Here is a 9083-nt window from a genome sequence, read left to right as displayed (position 1 = left end):
CTCACTCCCACCACCCCCATCCTCAGGTAACCATCGATTTGCTTTCTGTCATTATAAACTAGTTTTCCCTTCTAGAATTTTGTATGAATGGGACAATACAGAATGTACTCCTTTTTTTGGTCTGTCTTCTTATACTCAGCATAATTTCGAGATTTATCCATGCCATGTGTTTATCAGGGATTCATCCCTTTTTATTGCTAAATAGTATTCATTATCTGGATATACTACAATCATTTTTTAATCATTCATTTGTGATGGGCATTTGAGTTGTTTCTAATTTGGGGATATTACAAGTAAATCTCCTACAAACATTCATATACAAGTCTATGCATAGAAACATGCTTTCCTTTCTCTTTGGTAAATAACCGAGTGGAATGGCTGGGTCGTATGGTAGTGTATGTTTACCTTTTTTAGGAACTGCAGAATGATTTTCCAAAGAGACTGTACAGTGTTTTATTTCCACCAGCAGTGTATGAGAGTTCCAGTTGCTCTACATCCTTACCAATTATTGATAGGGTCAGTCTTTAGCCATTCTGGTAAGTATGCAGTGGTGTCTCATTGTGGCTTTAATTTACATTTCCTTAATGCCTAATGATGTTGATCATCTTTTCCTGTCCTATTAGCCATCTGTGTATCTTCTTTCGTGAAATGGATTCAAGTCTTTTACTGGGTTGTTTTACCATTTTTGAGTTTTGAGAGTTCTTTATGCACAGATGTTAAGTCCTTTATCATATATGTGACGTACAAATATATTCTCCCAGTCTGTAACAGTCTTTTAATTTTCTTAAGAAGGTCTTTTGAAGGGAACTCCATTTTTTTCTTATTCCTAGGCTAATTGTTGGGGGATATAATTTAAATAATGCATTTTGAGTTTCCTAAGAACACCCTACGCAGGGAATTATAAAGTAAAGCAAAGATTTTGAAACGGAATGCCAACTGAAGCCAAATTTACTGATTTGGTGATAATTGTTTGATGGGAACAAGGTTTTGGAGTACTATCCATCAAGTCAATTAACAAATTAAGTGATTAACGTGGTCCTGCTAAATTAAGAGTGCTTTTCTGTGCTGGCAATTCTAGTCCAATCTCAGAGTTTGATTGTTTTAAACTAAATATTCTAAGAGATTTTAGACAATTAAACTGATATTTATAAAGCAACAATTAACGTTGAGAAAAAATAGGATAAATTCATAAAACAATTTCTTTTTCAGGCTCAGTAAGCACCGGTATGACAGATTTAGAGAAGATGTTTGCAATTAGCAAGACCTGGTTCTGGGTGCCCTTCACGTTCCGACTGCACTACCAGCTGTTGACTCTCTGTCTCATAACTAGACTAGTCGACACAGAAGTCCATATCAGTGAGGGCCTTGCCTTCTCTGCTGGACAGACCTCAAGTGTGTCACATACAGAATTGGACCAGGATGGCTGCTGGACATTCCTCAGGAAGGGTAGTGGCTATGGTAGGTCCTCATGTAATCAAATGGGCTCCTGTGTAATTAAAAACCATTTCACATTCATTATCTGATCTAAACCACACACATACACACAAGCACACAAAAAAATACCTATGAAGAAGGCTTGCATGTTTCCAGGTACTGATTTACTCTTCATCTGTCTCTTTGGTACAGTATTCATTCAAATATATCATTTTTATTGGGTTATTTTCTTATTGTTGAGTTTTGAGAGTATTTTTTAATATATTCTACACACAAGTCCTTTATCAGATATGTGATTTGTAAAAGTTTCTCCCAGACTGTGGCATGTTCTTTTCATTTTCTTAAGAGCATTTTGTAAACAAGTTCCTGCATCAGATATATCTCAGGACCTAACAGTGCCTAATGACACCCCAAATTCCTAAATACCAGCTTTGTTAAGTGTGAAAAATACCATACAAATGTACACTGATATTACTCTGTATCTACATGTCCGTATGGTTAGGCAATATTTACATGATATTTATGTTAACCAAGATGTTCACCAGGCCCTTCGAACTGCTTAAGAGTAGATAAAACTGCTCGACCCCCTAATCCATGTCCTCTCCACGATTTCCTTGGGAGGTAGATGGGTGGAGATGGGAAGTGGCTCTGTTGTCATGGCTCTGCCTTCTGTCCCCACTGATTTGGTTCATGTATGGACATCTAGCCACCGTCTGCTTGTTTCCCCATACCATTTCAACCCTGGACACTCTATGATTTCTACACACACGGCGACTCTGTGTGGGTAGCCACCTCTACTGAAGGTTTGAAGAAGACGGAGGACAGGATTCCATCACATCAGTACACATAATTTCAAGTTGTCTGTGAGACATCCTTGTTCTTAAAAGTCCTTTGTTTGCCCTCATCAGAAATTTTTCACTGCTGCCTTATTCCAGGGAGCATCAGAGCTCCAAGACCATCGGCTGTGTTTCTCTCTCTTTCCTCCTTAAAAACAGACACACAAAAACATGCTATTGATGTTGTGCTGTCTTTTGTGTTGCCATGCCCACAAACTCAAGATCTCACCTTGTATCTCAAGGGGCCCATTTGATATTTTCCTAAACAAGTGCTTTTCCTAGGGAGGTATTCTGGTGCCAGCTAAAATAATCACTTCACTCCTCATATGTAGCTATCTATGAAGATATGCTGCCTTATATGTGGCATAGTTGTTTAACATATGCAAACACTCAAACATGTGGTTTTAGGTTAATCTCCATCATTCTTATTAGAATTAATATTAATTATCATTTATCCTCTACTATGATGAACATACTTTTGATATTCTGGATGGACCAGAATGCTCAGCAGTGGCACAGTTATTCACAGTTCTGCAGAAGAAGCCTCTCCTCTGTCCTCTAGTCCCCTGGACACACACAGAGAAGGCCTTTCCAGGGCTGCCCCAGCCTCTCTCTTTCTCGGCCAGTTTAGCTGTTCGGCCCGGGTGAACTTCTTTTTTAATTTTTAAATTTTTTTACTTTTTTTTTTAAACATCTTTATTGGAGTATAATTGCTTTACAATGTTGTGTTAGTTTCTGCTGTATAACAAAGTGAATCAGCTATACATATACATATACATATATCCCCATATCCCTTCCCTCTTGTGTCTCCCTCCCACCCTCCCTATCCCACCCCTCTTCATGGTCACATAGCACTGAGCTGATCTCCCTGTGCTATGCAGCTGCTTCCCACTAGCTATCTATTTCACATTTGGTAGTGTATATATGTCAATGCTACTCTCTCACTTCGTCCCAGGTTACCCTTCCCCCTCCCAGCGTCCTCAAGTCCATTCTCTACGTCTGTGTCTTTATTCCTGTCCTGCCCCTAGGTTCATTAGAACAATTTTTTTTTTAGATTCCATATATATGTGTTAGCTTACAGTATTTGTTTGTCTCCTTCTGACTTACTTCACTCTGTATGACAGACTCTAGGTCCATTCACCTCACTACAAATAACTGAATTTCGTTTCTTTTTATGGCTGAGTAATATTCCATTGTATATATGTGCCACATCTTCTTTATCCATTCATCTGTCAATGGACACTTAAGTTGCTTCCATGTCCTGGCTATTGTAAATAGAGCTGCAATGAACATTGTGGTACATGACTCTTTGAATTATGGTGTTCTCAGGGTACATGCCCAGAAGTGGGATTGCTGGGTGGTATGGTAGTTCTATTTTTAGTGTTTTAAGGAACCTCCATACTGTTCTCCATAGTGGCTGTATCAATTTACATTCCCACCAACAGTGCAAGAGGGTTCCCTTTCTCCATACCCTCTCCAGTATTCACTGTTCGTAGATTTTTTGATGATGGCCATTCTGACTGGTGTGAGGTAATACCTCATTGTGGTTTTGATTTGCATTTCTCTAATGATTAGTGATGTTGAGCATCCTTTCATGTGTTTGTTGGCAATCTGTATATCTTTGGAGAAATGTCTATTTAGGTCTTCTCCCATTTTTGGATTGGGTTGTTTGTTTTTTGTTATTGAGCTGCATGAGCTGCTTGTATATTTTGGAGGTTAATCCTTTGTCAATTGCTTCATTTGTAAATATTTTCTCCCATTCTGAGGGTTGTCTTTTCATCTTGTTTATGGTTTCCTTTGCTGTGCAAAAGCTTTTAAGTTTCATTAGGTCCCATGTGTTTATTTTTATTTCTATTTCTCTAGGAGGTGGGTCAAAAAGTACCTTGCTGTGATTTATGTCATAGAATGTTCTGCTTGTGTTTTCCTCTAAGAGTTTGATAGTGTCTGGCCTTACATTTAGGTCTTTGATCCATTTTGAGTTTATTTTTGTGTAAGGTGTTAGGAAGTGTTCTAACTTCATTTTACATGTAGCTGTGCAGTTTTCCCAGCACCACTTATTGAAGAGGGTATCTTTTCTCTATTGTGTATTCTTGCCTCCTTTATCAAAGATAAGGTGACCATATGTGCATGGGTTTATCTCTGAGTTTTCTATCCTGTTGACAGGATAGAAAACCCAAATATATCCATTGATCTATATTTCTGTTTTTGTGTCAGTACCATACTGTCTTGATTACTGTAACTTTGTAGTATAGTCTGAAGTCAGGGAGCCTGATGCCTCCAGCTCCGTTTTTCTTTCTCAAGATTGCTTTGGCTATTTGGGGTCTTTTGTGTTTCCATACAAATTGTGAAATTTTTTGTTCTAGTTCTGTGAAAAATGCCATTGGTAGTTTGATAGGGATTGCACTGAATCTGTAAATTGCTTTGAGTAGTCTAGTCATTTTCACAATGGAGACCGGGCAAACTTCTTTAGCATCCTCTTGGCTGCTCTAGACAAGCCTTTCACTCTGCATTTTGATGTACGGATCTTGTTTTTGACTCCTAGGCAAAAGGAAGCACGGCTGTGGAAGGGCTTTTGGCAGAACTGGGGTTTGGAGTCTCAGACTCTGGGGAGTTGGGGAGAGAGGGAAAGTTATCATTTTACAGGACCTTGCCTGGCTTGGGAGGACAACAACAGCAAGAGACCCACCAGGATGGCACTTCTCTGTCCCACAGCTGGTGTTTTACCCAACTTGAGTCAGAAGGGGGAGACCCGAGTTCATTGTCTGCAGGATAGTGTCTGCTCTGAAACTTTTGACTAACATTTCTTCTCAAAGCTGAATCCCTTAAAGGTACCACAGACTTCCGTGCTGCTCTAGGAGAAAACTCTTAGATACAAATAATGCTGTATATGATTCTTCCCTCTGTAATTTGTTTTTAACCTCCACTCACTAGCTATATGAGCAGGTGCAGTTACTAACCCCCTTGGAGACTTAGTTTTCTGTAAAAAGCAATAATGGAATTGTGCCTACCTGAGGGGTGCTTCCGCTGCGGAGCACAGGCTCCGGAGGCGCAGGCTCAGCGGCCATGGCTCACAGGCCCAGCCGCTCTGCCACACGTGGGATCCTCCCAGACCAGGGCACTGAACCCGTGTCCCCTACCTCAGCAGGCAGACTCCCAACCACTGCACCACCAGGGAAGCCCCCTGAGGGTTGCTTTTGAAGAGGACTAAATCCAATTACATAGGTAGGTGCTCAGCTCAGTGCCTGGATGGTAGCTGCTAATGACAGGAACAATCAAAAATTCAGATTCCCACAGGGTTCACTACAAAGACAGAAACCCAGCCATGCTGGCCAGGTTCCAAAGAGCTCCTAGGGAAACTTTATTTCCTCAGGGTAAGGCCTGGAATAAGTGAGTGCCCCCTCTCTCCCACCCGAATTTCCCTTTCTCCCATGCTCCCTGGTTTTTCACTTGGCCTAAAACAACTTAATCTGCTGCACCTGTCTTGGATTTGACTTTAGAGAGTATGTAGCTTCAGAGATGCAGAGCAGCAGAAAAAACAGATAGGATAGTCCTGGAATTCTGTACGAACAGGGAAGGGGGAACCAGGAGCAGGCTCGCTTTTCTGAAAAAAAATGGGGAGAAAACCTAGCCAGACAGCAGGGGTATCAAGCAGAGTTCTTTCTCCCTCTGGTGTCTGTACCCTGGAAGTCGACAGAGACCCCAGCTCTCCTAAGACACCCATACATCTTGGCTGTACCATGAAGAGTAAAATAAAGGGACTGCTACTTAACAGTGTCACACAAGTGCCTGGGACTTCTCACTCTTAGGCTTGGCCGGAGGAGGGGGATGGGCACGTAAATATTTTAAAATCCCGTGGGGCATGGGGAGGGAAGCAGAGCATCCCACAGATAACAGGGATGAGTTTAGGACAAACACAAGAGCCGAAATATTCCCCTGGTTACCCTGACAGCCAGTCAAATTCTAACTTTAGGTCCAAAGAGCCTGGGGCACAGTGTAGAAGCAGTAGGCACCCCTGCTTCTAGTTCCACAGTCACTTACCTGGCTCTCCCATTTTAATTCTGTAGAGGCTCAGGCCACATTTCTTCTCCTAAAATCCCATCCCCTTATCATCTTTTACCTTGTATATTCCACACGGCTTCCTTGTATTTCAAATTCCTTGAAGGCAGGGCCCAGAAATCCTACTATTCTGCAGGCTCATCTTACAAAGAACGTCTCCTAAGTGCTCTGCGATTTTTTTTTTTTTTTTTTTTTTGCGGTACGCGGGACTCCCACTACCGTGGCCTCTCCCGTTGCGGAGCACAGGCTCCGGACGCGCAGGCCCAGCGGCCATGGCTCACGGGCCCAGCCGCTCCGCGGCATGCGGGACCCTCCAGGACCGGGGCACGAACCCATGTCCCCTGCATCGGCAGGCGGACTCCCAACCACCGCGCCACCAGGGAAGCCCTGCTCTGCAATTTTTAATATGATGGTTACATAAATCAAATTGAAATGAAAACTGCCATGTTGACTTTGTTTCATAAAAAGTTTATTTCCCATGGTAAAAGTTTAAATAAATAAATAATGTATAAATTAATTTTTAAAAAGCTTAAAGTCTTTAACTGTCCTTTCAAATCCAGTGCATTGCCTGTCCGTTACTTAAAGAACCGCCGCTGGTTGAGGAGCCTGACATCATTGGCAGCATTGTCCGTTCCCGGAGCCACAGAGGGGAGATCTTCAATTATGGAGGTAGTCTGTAAGGTGGTTAAGGAAGGAAAAGTTCCTGAGGATTTCCACTCGCACTACTGTCCAGGCACAGTTGCTGTACTCCTTGGACTTCAGGTACTGCACGATCTGCAGGTAATATTTCTTCAGGTGAAGAATGGTCATGTTTACCCCGGTGAAGTTTTCCTTCTCCATTATTTCCCCCAGGATTGTCTCCAGACGATCCATCTGCCGAGAGACTTCCGCAAGGAGGTTCTTCTCACTGATGGTCTCTGTCCAGCCGGTGCTAGAGAAGTTTCTTCTGAGAATACAAAAGATCTGCTGGAGCATCTCATAGATGACCAATACGGCGTCTTCCTTCTGGAACTGCTGTGGTTGCTTAATCTCATCAGGGACCTTGAAGTCCATCCTCTCCTCGAGGCAGTGTTGAGGCATTCCAGGTAACTGCAGCAGCTGCAGCAGGAGTTTCTGACATGCCAAACTGCTGCTCCTTTGTTGGAATTGAAGCAATCTGTAGCTCGTGGAAAGAGCTGTGGTGGAGAAACACAACAGGAGAGCAATTTGGAGGATGCACCTGTGGGTCATGATGAAAACAGGAACAGCGTTATCTGGTCTACTACTAGATGCTGAAGCCAAGTCTTCAAGAGTTTGCAGTGTGAATGTCCTTTCTCCATGAGTGTGGACTACTTATATAGGGTGGCCCTCCACTCCTTCTGTTGGGGAGGAATTTCCCACTTTCAGTTCTCCCTTTCAGTTTTCCTATGTCATTTAACTTATTAGTTGTCTCTAAAATTCTTTTTCTTTAAGCTCCTTGTTATTTTCTTTTATATATATTAGGGGGGGAAATATACAAACAGTGAGGATTTCTAATGTTTTGTAAAGTTTCAGTGAATTGCTAAATGCTAAAGAAAAAAATAAGCCAAATCATTTTGAACTTGACTATTACAGGGTTCTTTCACTTGGAAAGGATTTTTTCTTTTTCTTTTTGCATAGTTTGAGATTTGGGAGGTGGTCTTTGTTTGTAAGAGAGTTTTCTTTTTCCTAAGAACTAGGTTTCAGTCCCAATACACTATTACAAATCAATAAATACATGCAGTTTATTATTTTAAAAAGACACCTATTTTTCTTCTAACTAAAATAGAATAATGTCAAACTAAGCTGATCTGAATTTTTTTTGTAGGGCCTTAACCATAAGCAGCGAGACATCACATGACTTTTTCATCCTTAATTTATTGCTTTATCTGGCAATCTCAGCTCTCCAGAATATAACTGAGAACTAGAAATTAAGTAATATCTCTAAGCAGGCAAAATGAATGTTACATGGGTCATGCATAAAAGTCCATGGTTCCTCTTTAGGGGGCCTTTGTGACCATTATTGAGGGCCAATGTATTTTTTGTACATACTTCTAACAATCTAAGTGTCTGATTTTCCATTTGCATGCAAATATGTACCTCATATTAAAAGGAGGTCCAGAAGGAAAATGGAGGAAAACAATCAAGTAATCAGGGGATTTTACTATTGAGACAAGTGGTTCTAGCTCAATATTTTGGAGACCATTTTTGAATTTGAGTTTAGTAACTGATTTTGATAAGAGAGGACTCAGTAAAAATAATCAAATTATGATTTTTTTGTCCTGCTTCTATAGACAGGGAGATGTAGAGTACATTTTTAAAGATTTCAAGACAAAAATAAGTTCTAATAATTATGACATTTAAAGTAATCACATTCAGTTTTCAGGAAACCTTGCATTATCTTTCAACCTGAATTTACTAAATCCACACTGTGGGCAGCTGTAGCATGAGCTGCTGCAGATTGTAATCCTCACTCTCATGGATCATACAGTTAAGCAGGGGACAAGAATATTTATCAAAGAAATACACAAAACTAAAAATGCAATGGTAACAAGTGTTACAGAGGAGGGGTAAGTGATATTGTGGGTACCTATGATATAAGGGGACCTATGATATAAGGACATAATGTAGTAGAAGAAATCAGAGAAGACTGCCCTGGGGTAATGACACTGGAGCTAAAATCAGAAGGAAGATCAGATGGGACTGCATGTGCAAAAGCCCTGTGGTGGGAGGATGCATGGTAAGGTAAAGGACTAGACT

The 9083-nt window shown here is 41.1% G+C and overlaps 1 protein-coding gene across 1 annotated transcript; it reads right to left on the bottom strand.

Moving 5' to 3' along the window:
• Window positions 1-6983: 6983 nt before the first annotated feature.
• Window positions 6984-7556, bottom strand: IFNB1 (interferon beta 1; the record flags this gene model as incomplete). The annotated part of the gene is made up of 1 exon (XM_082620505.1): window positions 6984-7556. The coding sequence occupies one exon, from the start codon at window positions 7554-7556 to the stop codon at window positions 6984-6986; it is 573 nt and encodes a 190-aa protein (XP_082476631.1).
• Window positions 7557-9083: the final 1527 nt, after the last annotated feature.

The sequence above is a fragment of the Mesoplodon mirus genome (assembly GCF_964341445.2).
Source record: "Mesoplodon mirus genome assembly, chromosome: 1".
NCBI lineage: Eukaryota > Metazoa > Chordata > Mammalia > Artiodactyla > Ziphiidae > Mesoplodon > Mesoplodon mirus.
This window is presented reverse-complemented; position numbering and strand designations above follow the sequence as displayed.